This window comes from Medicago sativa, chromosome 4 (genome assembly GCF_051527215.1).
Source record: "Medicago sativa cultivar Bolivia chromosome 4, Bolivia_mono, whole genome shotgun sequence".
Classification (NCBI taxonomy): Eukaryota; Viridiplantae; Streptophyta; class Magnoliopsida; order Fabales; family Fabaceae; genus Medicago; species Medicago sativa.
This window is the reverse complement of record NC_140752.1, coordinates 68,120,503-68,134,921: the sequence shown is the minus strand read 5'-3', so window position 1 is coordinate 68,134,921 and position 14,419 is coordinate 68,120,503. Positions and strand designations below refer to the sequence as shown.

At 32.9% G+C, this 14,419-nt stretch overlaps 2 protein-coding genes and 1 pseudogene across 3 annotated transcripts; all 3 read left to right on the top strand.

Moving 5' to 3' along the window:
* The first annotated feature begins 1,308 nt into the window (after positions 1-1,308).
* LOC146931087 (uncharacterized) lies at positions 1,309-2,485 on the top strand. Its single transcript, XM_085702569.1, has one exon. The coding sequence runs from the start codon at positions 1,499-1,501 to the stop codon at positions 2,402-2,404; it is 906 nt and encodes a 301-aa protein (XP_085558695.1). The 5' UTR covers positions 1,309-1,498; the 3' UTR covers positions 2,405-2,485.
* A 2,969-nt stretch (positions 2,486-5,454) lies between these two features.
* LOC146931086 (F-box protein CPR1-like) lies at positions 5,455-9,957 on the top strand. The gene is made up of 2 exons (XM_085702568.1): positions 5,455-5,708; positions 7,157-9,957. Exon 2 carries the CDS (start codon positions 7,542-7,544, stop codon positions 8,691-8,693), a length of 1,152 nt encoding a protein of 383 aa, XP_085558694.1. The 5' UTR covers positions 5,455-5,708; positions 7,157-7,541; the 3' UTR covers positions 8,694-9,957.
* Positions 9,815-12,403, top strand: LOC146931085 (F-box protein CPR1-like; annotated as a pseudogene). Its single transcript, XR_015006594.1, has 2 exons — positions 9,815-11,333; positions 12,144-12,403. The product of XR_015006594.1 is annotated as an F-box protein CPR1-like (transcript).
* Positions 12,404-14,419: the final 2,016 nt, after the last annotated feature.

Genomic DNA, 14,419 nt, shown 5'->3' with positions numbered 1-14,419 from the left:
GTCTCATATCTCATTATATTAACAAGTAAAATTAACACAAATGTTGAAAAACAAAAATAGAAAACAGTTTCACAAAGTAAATTGGACATAAGTTTCTTGTAACCATAAATCTTAAAATAAAGTAAAAAAAATAATACAAAAAAAAGGTATAAATTGAATTGAAATACTCCCCCGTTCCTTTCTTTTTACGTGTCATTTTTTTAGAAGTTTCTGTTATATTTTTATTTGTCATTTTTAAAGTTCAAAGTAATGGTGTATTTTTGAATTTTAATTTTAATTTGAAAAAAATAGAGTTATTAGGGGTAAATTTGTCCAGAAAAAGATCTTGCCAAAAAGTTGTTAAATGTTAATTAAATTTGGAGTTGACTAGCAAGTACTTCATTTTTATTTTCTTATAACTAAGACAGGGGTAATAGAAAGTATGGCTATGTTTTGATTCCTATTTTTTTCAAAGATTCTCACAAGACCATTTACTCAAACACATGGGCAGATCCTGAAAAAAGAAAGATAACATTACCAATAAAAGAAAGATAAGGCATAAGTAAACCTTTTTTTCATTGAAATGTTTGAACAACATGAGATTCCAAATTGCCAACCAAAATTGAATGGCTTTTTGTATTTTCTTTTTGTTTCTGGCCCAAACGCTTTTTGTATTTTCTTTAATGAAACTATATCTTAATAAAGCTTTTTTTGACTAGATATCTTAATAATGTACTTAGGGAATATCTTAATAATGTATTATTTCTCACATATGTAATAAAATAACATAAACAAAATTTTATAAAAAAAAAGTAACACAACAAAAATGATAGAGGAAAGCAAGGAGGTGGAGTAGCATCGGCAATTATAAACTTCTCCACATCAATTATTGTCATGCCCACATGGGATTCAAAGTCAATTTGAATCCACACTGCTGTCAAGATAACAAGTCTAGTTAGGTAAGTTGATGATTAAAAATTGTCAAAATTAAGTACCTGCACATGTTCTTTTATTTTATGTATCTAAAAATTCAATGAACAACGTGATTCTTGTCTTCCTATAATGTAAGTGTATATTTATTAATTATTACTTCCCTTGGTTTAGGAAAGACTGCACAGAACTTGCTAGTAATATGTACAACTAATTCAATCTGTATATTCTGTACTATATACTTCATTTATAACACAACAAAAGTGATTTTATTTCCAAAAGTTAATTTTATTACTTGCATTAATTGCATTAGCACACCAATATGGTTGATTTTGATTACCTCAGTGCAAACGTGTGCTAAGTGACAAAGATATTAAGTACTGAGCTGTAGTGTTCCTATGCAAGAGACATTGTATTAACACTGCTGAGATTTTTCATAGATCTGAATCTAAATCAGTTAGCCCTTATGGATTTTTGTTACTATTTGATTCCTTATGTCTCTTCAACTCTCAATATATATTGAAGTAATCTGAAAGGTAGATCCAAATTCAAAAAAAAAGAGCTTTTGTTCTCTTCTGTTGTAAAATCAATGGCTACTACCATTCCTATTAGTCCAACATCACATCACCAACCTCGCTCGAAAAGCTTGCCATCGAAACCACACCCTCTCATTCTACAATGCAATCAACACTTGGCAAATTTAGAGCCTTTCGACGCAATCAACTCTTCATCGTTGTTCGGTAAAAAACTAACCGATCTACAAGCTTTACATGATTGCGTCGAAAGTTTGGTATTGCTACCTCTTACTCAACAAGTCCTTGTCCACGCACGTCAAGAGAAATGGACCGATGAGCTTTTAGACGGATCTTTAAGGCTCCTAGATGTGTGTTCTGTAGCAAAGGATTCTCTAATTCATACGAAGGAATGTGCACGCGAACTTCAATCGATTATGCGAAGAAAAAGAGGAGGCGAAATGGAGGTGACGGCCGAGGTGAGAAAATTCTTGGCTTCTAGGAAGGTAGTAAAGAAAGCAATCCTCAAAGCTTTGGAGAATTTGAAGGCTAATGTGAAGAAAGGTAAAGGAAAACTATTATCTCCTAGCAACAATAAGGATCATGAAAAAGTGACTTTGGTTAGTTTGTTAAGAGACGTGGAAGTGATCACTGTTTCAATGTTGGAGTCACTTTTAATCTTTATATCTGGACCGGCGCAATCGAAACCAAGTAATTATTGGTCCTTGGTTTCAAAGCTTATGATGCAGAACAAGAAGGTTTCTTCTACACAAGAAGCTGATATCAACGAGTTTTCTAATGTTGATGCTGCATTGCAGTCTTTTGTGTTTAATGTCGCAAGAAAATCAGATAATGTCAATCATTTGCAGAACCAATTGGAAAATTTGGAGTCTGTTGTTCAAGGGTTTGTGGAAGCACTTGAAGCTCTTTTTAAACGCTTTATTAAGATTAGAGTTTCCCTTCTCAATGTCCTTAATCACTAGTTGTATAAATTTGAATGAATGTTTTGTAATTATGTCATGTCAATGAATCAATGAAATTGGCTTCTAACTTTTTTCTCTTAATATTGTTTATTCTTCTGTTATTCCATTTCATTTTGACACTTTAGATCCCAAATCAATTTGTTGCAAACTTATCAATTGTATTTTTTTTCTAAATTTTTTTCTGCTGTTAGTCCCAAGATTTTAATTGAAATACTGAAATTTCTTTATGGAGGAAGGTGTTTCAAATGATTCTCTTTTCATGTTTTAGAGTTTTAGTCCCAAAAATGGTTTACTGTGCTTGATATATACGAGTCTTAGACTCGAATGTTAAAATTCAAATGTAAGTAGTTAAACCCATATCAACTAAGAATGAATTAAATGAAGGATATTTAAGAGAGGCGGTTCATTTACTCATATTATCTCTATACTTTGCTTACATGTCAACTCACCAATGCCCCCCTTTCTAACTAATTTTCTAAGCATTCTCCGTGTGACTCTCTTTTCTTTTTCTCTATTTTCCATCTATTTATTACTAAATATTTACATTTACATATGTTCATTCTTAAATATGTAACTGATAATTGAGTGAGCTTTGTAACTCCTTCCACTATCCATTAATTAAGGGAATGTGATAATACTGATAATAATTTTGTTAAAAAATGATGATAATAATAATAATGATAATTATTATTATTATTATTATTATTATTGTTATTTTTTTTAAAAGTTTGGTTGAAAGGTGTGGTTATTTGATTATATGGTGTGTATGGTACATCTTTTTTGGACAAATATATTTTATCAATATTCATTTTTGGATCAATTAAATAAATGGTCCCTGTAAATATTCAGAAGTTAACTTTTAGTCTCTGCACGATAAATTCACTCTTTTAGTGCCTGACATTTTCCTTTAACATAGGAATAAAAAATATTGACGAAATTTTTTCACATTCAACTAAATATAACTTTGACATTTTAGTCCCTCAATATTTATAGGGACCATTTACGTTAATTAAACTTTCTTTTTTTTTTTTAGGATTTTGTACCATAGAGATGTGGTTTTTTTAGTTGTTTTTCATCTGCCATTTACAAAATCATCGTCTTCAATTTATTTATTATATAACTTTCGTTTAGTCTATGTCTCTCTCTATACATGTATTCTAAGATGCAATGTGATGGTTTGTTACCTCACCAAAGCCCCCCATTTCAAAAATGCCCCTGCAGTTTTCGGATTTTAATGAAAAATCATTTCGGATTTTAAAATAAAGGTGAATAAAATACAAGCGTGAAAAATAAAGAAAGAAAACATATAAATGAAGAAAGCATGTAAGAAAAGAATGCACCACCAAAAAAAGAATCTAAGTAAGTTTGGCTTGACGGCGGAGAAAATTTATTTTGATAGAATTGAGTTTGAGAGAATTGATTTTGGTTAAAAGTGAGTTTGATGTGAATTGATTTATCTTTGGATACACAGACTTAAAAGTGATTCTTTTGAGTTGATGTTGTTTGGATAGTTTGAATCAAAATTGATTTTGAATGTACAATAACTAAATTATCCTTTAATTGTATTTAAAACTAAATATCTCATTCTCATTTTAGATAATTGATAATTAGTTTTTAAAATCATAAATACATTTTAAAATGATATTAGTTTATAGGGTTAATTATGTTTCTAGTCCCTATAAAATAGCGACCTTGTAAGTTTAGTCCCTACTTAATTTTAATAGCATTTTTAGTCCCTAATTTTGTTTTTCTGCACTGAGTATTAGTCCCTACTCAATTCAAATTTGTTTAATTTATGCTTAAACTCTTAAATTTTTGAACAATTTTTTGCAGACATGTTTAGAACATTACTAAAAGTTCGTCCGCAAAAAATTATTGCAAAATTTGATTTCTACATTCAGATTTTATTACTTTTTATCTTTAACTTTTGTCGTTTTAAAAAATTCATATTTAATTCATTTCATGTCAGAAAATTCTAAATTTTAGTAAACGAACCTTTCATAGTGTTCTAATCTTGTCTCAAAAAAATCGTTCAAAAATTTAAGAGTTTAAGGATAATTAATCAAACTTTGTTTTAGCAGGGACTAAAATTATAAGTAAATTTTTTTTATAGGGACTAAAAATGCTATTAAAATTAAGTAGGGACTAAACTTACAAGGTCACTATTTTATAGGGACTAGAAACATAATTAACCCTAGTTTATAAGAGTTATTATTAATTTTTTTATCATTGTATCATTGTATTATTTTTAATAATAATAATATAAAAATCAAGGGTGTCAAAAGAAGAAAAAAAAAATCCCTAAAAAAAAAGCATCTATGAGATAATTGAATGAGTTTATCACAAAAATAAATCGAACGGGCCTTATTCCCTTATTCTGATTCGAATTATGCTCTTTACCCAAATAGATTTGCTCATTTCCAAAGTAAATGATCAAAATGCCCCTGCGTGAGTTAACTCCCGCTAGTGCAAATCTCAGCATGAGTTAACTCACGCTAGTGTAAATCCTGCGTAAATCTCTGCGTGACTTAAACTCATGCAAATTTAACACTAGTGTGAGTTAACTCAAACAGGGGTATTTTGATCATTTACTTTGAGAATGAGCAAATCCAATTGGGTAAAGAGCAGAATTCTTCTGATTCTTTCTTGTCTTCCCCTGACCTCCAGAACTAGGGGTGGGCAAAAGTAACCAGTAACCGAACCGAACCATATCAAAATTAACTGAATCATTTCACAAATTTATGAACTGAACCATTATTTTGATAACAGTTAATTAATCAAACCGAACCATTTATAACCACAGTTATCCAAACCAAACCGAACCGAACCATGACCATCTAACACAATTACACAATACCTCTTATTTTTAAGAGAACCAAATGAAACCAAATGAAAATCCTAAATCGATGAATATATTCCCAAATTGATGAACCCTAAATTGATAACTGAATCATTTCACAAATTTATGAACTGAACCATTATTTTGATAACAGTTAATTAATCAAACCGAACCATTTATAACCACAGTTATCCAAACCAAACCGAACCGAACCGAACCATGACCATCTAACACAATTACACAATACCTCTTATTTTTAAGAGAACCAAATGAAACCAAATGAAAATCCTAAATCGATGAATATATTCCCAAATTGATGAACCCTAAATTGATCTCAACCCTAAATTGATGAACCCTAATCAATCTCAACTCTAAATCGTTCTCAACTACCCAAATCGACCTCAACTTTTCTCATTTTCTGAAGAACACGTTTTGGGTTTCTGAAATCGATCTCAACAAACTAAGGTACAAATTAGTTTCTGACTACACTTAATTTGGGTTTTTTTATTTTAGTTTCTGGGTATGCTTTTTTTGAACGACATGTTTCTGGGTATGCTTAATTTGTGTTTTTGGATTTTTACAAATTAGTTTCTGGGCATGCTTAATTTGGGTTTTTGGAATTTAGTTTCTTGTTATGACATGTTTCTGGGTATGCTTAATTTGTGTTTTTAGAATTTGGATTTTGGCTTTGTTTATTAGTTTGTGGGTATGATATATTATACAATGCTATTATTGCTGAGAAAATTTGTATGGTAAAAAGCATATTATGTAATCCTCCTAGCTTCTGTTGTTTGTGTAGTGTTTGTGTGTGTTTGTGTATGACACACTCAGGTTTCAACAGATAAATGAAAATGTGGATGGATTTGAGTGTGTGTTTTTGTGTGTGTTATGTACCAAAACAGAATCAGAGCAAGGTATTTATATGTGAAAACAAATGTGTAGTATTGTGCTAAATCCTCCTAGCTGCTACTTGTCATCATGAACAAGGCTAACCGTGTCAACTATTAGCCTTACTGACTTAAGCTTTTCTATATAGTTTATAGGATGTGAGGATTTTGTTTGAGACAATCGAGTATTCTTTTGAACAATGAATAATCGAGTTTATAGGTTTCGATGAATAATGAATGTTTTTTCAATTGTTATTTAAACTAAGATGCTTTTGTTTTGGTTTCATTGAACGATTTAATTACATGTTGGCTTCTTCATTGATTAATGATACACAACTTGAAACTTAGATGGTTCATAATATGTATAACAATTCTAGCTTGGTCTAGGTCTAGTCTATTTTGTGTCTATTTTGTCTAATGACAGTGCACTTTGTAGTTTCTGAAATTTTAAAATGAACTTGACCAAGAAGAAGGGTAACATCTTGTGATGTAATTGACTGTTAGTAGAGTAACATCTTGATTGAATGGTAAAGTTTGGAGGAAATCAAAGCTATGACAGGGTCAGATTTAAAGCCTTTGGTAATTTTCTGCACTAGGGTCTAGGGATATCACTTCAATTCATTGGTTTTGTTCTTCCTCATGCATTTACCGTTATTCTCATTATGGACAAAACAGGGCACAAGTTTTGCATGCACATTGGTTGGCTCTAGAGTCTAGATAGAATATATTAGTATAACTGTTAAGAAACAGCAAGTATGTTGCTATAGATCCTTGTCAGTTTATAATAATAGATTGTGTGAATATTTTGTGTGATGGCTTGGCTTCTTAGCTTGTTTACATTACTAAGATAACTTATATGGATTTCTTTGTCAATCTTGTCATAGTATCATTGTGCAAAGTGATGAGTTCTTGTTTACATTACTAAAGGATATTACTGAGTTCTTTGTCTTATGTGCATAAATTTTTTATTGCATTGCTGCATCTGTTTATGCGTTTCTTCATTATTTCTGTCACATTCTGTTGCAGCCAGCGTATTTTCTGCATTTTGTTACTGCTACTACTGCACTGTTGTTACTACTACTGGACCAGAACAGAACTGTAGCAAGAACAGTGAAAACGCAGCAGAAAAAACAAGGGTATAGTTGGAAACAAATTTGGAGGTTTTGTAAAATTGATTTTAATGGACGCAGAAGCTCCAATTTCTAGCTTTGTGGAAAGGTGAGTTTGGAGCTAGATTCACGATTGATTGAAGCGCGTTTGCAGTTATCCAAACATCTACAAAAATGGTGAAATCGCGTTTGACTCTGTAAACTCACGTTTGAGGTCATAAAACGCGTATCTAAACAGCCCCTAAGAAGGAAAGAAATGAAAAACCCTAAACTCTAGAACCTTCATTCATTCCTTCCTTACAATGGCGGCTGAACTTCCACCGGAAATTCTCACCGAAATTTTCTCCCGCTTACCGGTAGAATCACTTCTCCGATTCCGATCAACTTCAAAATCACTTAAATTCTTAATCGATTCCTACAAATTCATCAATCTTCACCTCAGAAATTCCCTCAATCGATCCTTAATCCATCGAATCAATTTCGAAATCTACCAAATTGAAATCGATGATGATTTCTCTGATCCAAACACATCGATGATGCTTTTTCCACTCAACCACCCTTTTACCGGCTTCAAGGGTAACAGAGCCATTACTCTTATCGGTTCATGTAACGGCCTCCTCGCCATGTACCACCGCGTAATGAACGAAATCACAATCTGGAACCCTTACACCCGTAAACATCGGATTATCCCTCTTCTCCCTCTTCCAATCCCTAACATTCTCCAACCTGACAACCCTAACCGTCGCTGCTTATGTGTTCATGGCTTCGGTTTCGATCAATTAACCGGTGATTACAAACTACTTAGAATCTCTCACTTGCTCGATCTACAAAACCCTTTTTATGATCCACATGTCAGTCTCTTCAGCTTGAAAACAAACTCATGGAAGATAATTCCTGCTATGCCGTACGATCTTCAACATTTATACGATTTGGGGGTTTTTGTTGAGCATTCTATTCACTGGATTATGACCAAGAAGAAACTTGGTGGGTTACATCCTTCTTTAATTGTCGCGTTTGACCTAACACTTGAGACTTTCAATGAGGTTCCTCTTCCTGATGAACTAGGTGAAGAAGTTAATGGTAAGAGTTTTGAAGTTCATGTTGCTGTTTTAGGAGGGTGTCTTTGTATGACTGTGGATTATAAAGATACTAAAATTGATGTTTGGGTGATGAAAGAATATGGATGTAGAGATAGTTGGTGTAAACTTTTTACCGTGGCTCAATCGTGTTTCAATGATTTACCTTTGGAATCTTTGAGGCTTTTAGGTTATTCGAGTGATGGAAAAAAGGTTTTGTTGAGGGTAGATGCTGAGAATCTGTTTTGGTATGATTTGGAGAGTAAACAAGTTAGTTATGTTCAAGAAATTCGTAATTTGCGTGACGCTATAATTTGCGTGACGCTATGTTCAAGAAATCCTCCTAGCTTCTGTTGTTTGTGTAGTGTTTGTGTATGACACACTCAGGTTTCAACAGAGAAATGAAAATGTGGATGGATTTGAGTGTGTGTTTTTGTGTGTGTTATGTACCAAAACAGAATCAGAGCAAGGTATTTATATGTGAAAACAAATGTGTAGTATTGTGCTAAATCCTCCTAGCTGCTACTTGTCATCATGAACAAGGCTAACCGTGTCAACTATTAGCCTTACTGACTTAAGCTTTTCTATATAGTTTATAGGATGTGAGGATTTTGTTTGAGACAATCGAGTATTCTTTTGAACAATGAATAATCGAGTTTATAGGTTTCGATGAATAATGAATGTTTTTTCAATTGTTATTTAAACTAAGATGCTTTTGTTTTGGTTTCATTGAACGATTTAATTACATGTTGGCTTCTTCATTGATTAATGATACACAACTTGAAACTTAGATGGTTCATAATATGTATAACAATTCTAGCTTGGTCTAGGTCTAGTTTATTTTGTGTCTATTTTGTCTAATGACAGTGCACTTTGTAGTTTCTGAAATTTTAAAATGAACTTGACCAAGAAGAACGGTAACATCTTGTGATGTAATTGACTGTTAGTAGAGTAACATCTTGATTGAATGGTAAAGTTTGGAGGAAATCAAAGCTATGACAGGGTCAGATTTAAAGCCTTTGGTAATTTTCTGCACTAGGGTCTAGGGATATCACTTCAATTCATTGGTTTTGTTCTTCCTCATGCATTTACCACTGTTCTCATTATGGACAAAACAGGGCACAAGTTTTTCATGCACATTGGTTGGCTCTAGAGTCTAGATAGAATATATTAGTATAACTGTTAAGAAACAGCAAGTATGTTGCTATAGATCCTTGTCAGTTTATAATAATAGATTGTGTGAATATTTTGTGTGATGGCTTGGCTTCTTAGCTTGTTTACATTACTAAGATAACTTATATGGATTTCTTTGTCACTCTTGTCATAGTATCATTGTGCAAAGTGATGAGTTCTTGTTTACATTACTAAAGGATATTACTGAGTTCTTTGTCTTATGCGCATAATTTTTTTATTGCATTGCTGCATCTGTTTATGTGTTTCTTCATTATTTCTGTCACATTCTGTTGCAGCCAGCGTATTTTCTGCATTTTGTTACTGCTACTACTGCACTGTTGTTACTACTACTGGACCAGAACAGAACTGTAGCAAGAACAGTGAAAACGCAGCAGAAAAAACAAGGGTATAGTTGGAAACAAATTTGGAGGTTTTGTAAAATTGATTTTAATGGACGCAGAAGCTCCAATTTCTAGCTTTGTGGAAAGGTGAGTTTGGAGCTAGATTCGCGATTGATTGAAGCGCGTTTGCAGTTATCCAAACATCTACAAAAATGGTGAAATCGCGTTTGCCTCTGTAAACTCACGTTTGAGGTCATAAAACGAGTATCTAAACAGCCCCTAAGAAGGAAAGAAATGAAAAACCCTAAACTCTAGAACCTTCATTCATTCCTTCCTTACAATGGTGGCTGAACTTCCACCGGAAATTCTCACCGAAATTTTCTCCCGCTTACCTGTAGAATCACTTCTCCGATTCCGATCAACTTCAAAATCACTTAAATTCTTAATCGATTCCTACAAATTCATCAATCTTCACCTCAGAAATTCCCTCAATCGATCCTTAATCCATCGAATCAATTTCGAAATCTACCAAATTGAAATTGATGATGATTTCTCTGATCCAAACACATCGATGATGCTTTTTCCACTCAACCACCCTTTCACCGGCTTCAAGGGTAACAGAGCCATTACTCTTATCGGTTCATGTAACGGCCTCCTCGCCATGTACCACGGCGTAATGAACGAAATCACAATCTGGAACCCTTACACCCGTAAACATCGGATTATCCCTCTTCTCCCTCTTCCAATCCCTAACATTCTCCAACCTGACAACCCTAACCGTCGCTGCTTATGTGTTCACGGCTTCGGTTTCGATCAATTAACCGGTGATTACAAACTACTTAGAATCTCACTTGCTCGATCTACAAAACCCTTTTTATGATCCACATGTCAGTCTCTTCAGCTTGAAAACAAACTCATGGAAGATAATTCCTGCTATGCCGTACGATCTTCAACATTTATACGATTTGGGGGTTTTTGTTGAGAATTCTATTCACTGGATTATGACCAAGAAGAAACTTGGTGGGTTACATCCTTCTTTAATTGTCGCGTTTGACCTAACACTTGAGACTTTCAATGAGGTTCCTCTTCCTGATGAAATAGGTGAAGAAGTTAATGGTAAGAGTTTTGAAGTTCGTGTTGCTGTTTTAGGAGGGTGTCTTTGTATGACTGTGGATTATAAAGATACTAAAATTGATGTTTGGGTGATGAAAGAATATGGATGTAGAGATAGTTGGTGTAAACTTTTTACTGTGGTTCAATCGTGTTTCGATGATTTACCTTTGGAATCTTTGAGGCTTTTAGGTTATTCGAGTGATGGAAAAAAGGTTTTGTTGAGGGTAGATGCTGAGAATCTGTTTTGGTATGATTTGGAGAGTAAACAAGTTAGTTATGTTCAAGAAATTCGTAATTTGCGTGACGCTATGATTTGTGTTGGAAGTCTTGTACCACCTTACTTCCCTGTTGATAATCGTAGTAAGAAGGAGAATCCTACAAGCGAGAAAAGGTACTCCTTATTGTTTAACTGAGTTTTTGTTGTTGTGTATAAGTTATATCAGTTCAATGGACCTTTGACATTAAACTCTATATTATAGATCAAATTGAATTCTTATCATAGGATAAGGAGTCTCTAATTAGTAATTACGTTGACGTCTTTACCTTTGTTTATGTATATGGCAATGTATGTATGCTTTATTTCAAAAGAAACAAAAAAAGACAACAATGTATGCTATGTGTTAGTTTAAGTGTTGACCTTGTGAGTAGCTAAAGAATGTGCATGATTCCTTTTCTTTAAAATTACATTAAAGAATGTTTTTGGGTATGATTTTTTTTTTCCTTCACATTGTTTGAGATATTCACTCACTACTAAATAGTTATTTTGACATGCTTATTTCTGAATGTTGAGACTATTCCACCCTGCCGTGGTTTGATATCTGTGTATAAAGAGAAGAAAGTTGTCGTGTACATATTGGCCTACCATGAACTTACTCCAATTTTATGCATAGTTCCTTTAAAAAGCATGGTTTTTTTTATCAACTATTCATTCGTGATATTTTTGAACTTACTTCGATTTGAGATATTCATTCACTACTAAATAGTTATTTTGACATGCTTGTTTCTGAATGTTGAGACTATTCCACCCTGCCGTGGTTTGATATCTGTGTATGTAAAGAGAAGAAAGTTGTCGTTTACATATTGGTGTACCATGAACTTACTCCAATTTTATGCATAGTTCCTTTAAAAAGCATGATTTTTATCAACTATACTTTTGTGATATTTTTGAACTTACTTCGATGAGATTCATTTTTTCCCACAGGGACGACTTTTTGTCCCGAGAATTTAAATTGAGACTGTAAGCGATGGAAGGAAGGACCTGTGAAGTGCAGCTGAAACAGGATGCTCCAGTTGTTTCTTGTGATGGAATTAGTCACTTTGGTTAGGTTGAATTGATAATGATGGAGGTGCACCCATTTTTATCCCTCTTTTTGAATTTTCTGAGATCACAGTTATCCCTCTTGTGTGTGTAAAACTGATATATTACTATTTTTAATGGAGCTGATAAAAGCTATTTTGGCATAGGCTGTGAAGATGAGTATCACATCACCATCAATGTAGATGTCAATATTGAAAATGGTCGATTTAAAAAATTTGTGTGTTTGTGAACTCTAAAATGAGGCAAGCATCTTATTTCTTATATTTTCAGGGAAGCATCAAATTTTCAACAGGGCTTCTAGTCTATAGACTCCTTGTTATCATACATAAATTTTGAACAAATTTTTGAAAAACAATTCTGACAACTCATATAACTAGGTGGATGCTGAATTAATCGGGAATTCAATATTGGAATTTCATATTCCATACTATTTTAAATGAGATACCTTTTTTGACATGAGATACCTTTGACTTTTGGCTGCACACTACACTTGAAACTACTTTCCGTTGTTGCATATTTATTATTTAACGCGTTTTTCTTCTTCTTTTATGTTATGGCCACCAGAGACAATTGATATAAAAAAAAGACTAATATGATCTTTCTGAAGATTTGGTTTAGGACAAAACGAATACAACTGTTTTGTTGAACTCAGGTAATCAACCAACCCTACCAGGTTGAAGAAAATTCTAATTGTTAGTTGCTGGTGAACTAGAACTTGCTAGCCTCTAATTCATCGATATCACCGATTATTGAAACTTGTTTATCATTTTTCCCAAAATGGTCCAGAATTTATGCGTTGGCACCATCTTTCTCTATCTCAATTTTTCTTCCTATCCTTGAAATGGAGCTCTCTACTATCAATTATTTATTTTGTTTTTGCTCGTGTTTGATTTGTAGGACCATTGTTGATTCTGTTTTGGCCTTTTTCTGAAAATTTATAATTTATATAGTCACAAGTTCTTGCGTATACATCCTTTTGGGATTTTGTCCTGCCGGGCGAACATACTGGTGGTATGAGTGAGCACGTTACATCCTTCATCTGCTGCATTTTATTCCGGAAATTCCGTTCAGAACTGATAGTGTAGAATTGGAGGCAGTCTTTAAGTGATAAACTTATTACTCAGTTTTAAACTCTTACCAGAGTCCTGTCAATGTCAAGTATATAGTGTAGGATACTGACCTTTTGATACTCAAATCATTTTCAAGGTCACAAGAGTTCAAACGCATTTTGAAATGAAAGTGAATCAAATTAATCTTCGACATAATTAAAGCCTAAAAAATCATTTAATCAAGATTTTTAGTGCTGCTTCTGTTGCTGATCAATTTGAGAACCTAGCTAAAAAACTTCAGTGCACTTAACAAATAAAATAAGGCGGTAGTGGGTACTTTTGACCGGTATTCCTATGATACTTCAGAGCACATTTTCCTTTTAGGCGAGGCTTTCTTTTTTGTTTGGAATTGATTGAATAAAATAAGTTGATTATTCTGAATATATGATACACTTCATGTAGTAATCCTAACCAGCTTACATCGAATAGTGACAGGGAAATTTAACTTATGCTCATTTGACTTATTTGGGTTCATTTTATGCCTTGATTACTTGTCTGTATCATATCATATTTATTAAAAAAATTGAAGAAAACAAATTCAAGGGAAAGAGTAGCGTATTATACTCTTGTATTATATACAAGCTACGACGATTTCACCTCATATCATAAGGAATATTTGTTTTTTTTTTAACTACTCTGTCTGTCCCAAACTAAATGACTTTGTTGGATTCTTTTTAATGAATATTTTCAAAATATCAAGTTTTTATAATTTTTAATACATATTAAAAAAAATGTTAAAGATCAAAGACATGCATTGGTATTTGTGAAAAGGTCAACAAGGTCACTTATTTTGGAATGAAGGAACTAACATTGTAAGACCATCTTATTCTCACAATAGAAACCTACAATGTTCTCGGTTTTGCGGATTTTCACCTGCTTGATATATTAGAGTCTTAGACTCGAATGTTAAATTCAAATATAAGTAGTTAGACTCATATCGACTAAGAATGAGTTAAATGAAAAGCATATTTAAGAGAGACGGCTCATTTACTCATATCATTATGAGGAGGAAAGCTTGCTTCCACTTCTACTTTGGAATTAAAATTAGTT

What these genes read in the sequence shown, in the direction of transcription:
- LOC146931087 (XM_085702569.1), top strand. Translation starts at nt 1,499, where the DNA reads ATGGCTACTACCATTCCTATTAGTCCAACATCACATCACCAACCTCGC.
- LOC146931086 (XM_085702568.1), top strand. Translation starts at nt 7,542, where the DNA reads ATGGCGGCTGAACTTCCACCGGAAATTCTCACCGAAATTTTCTCCCGC.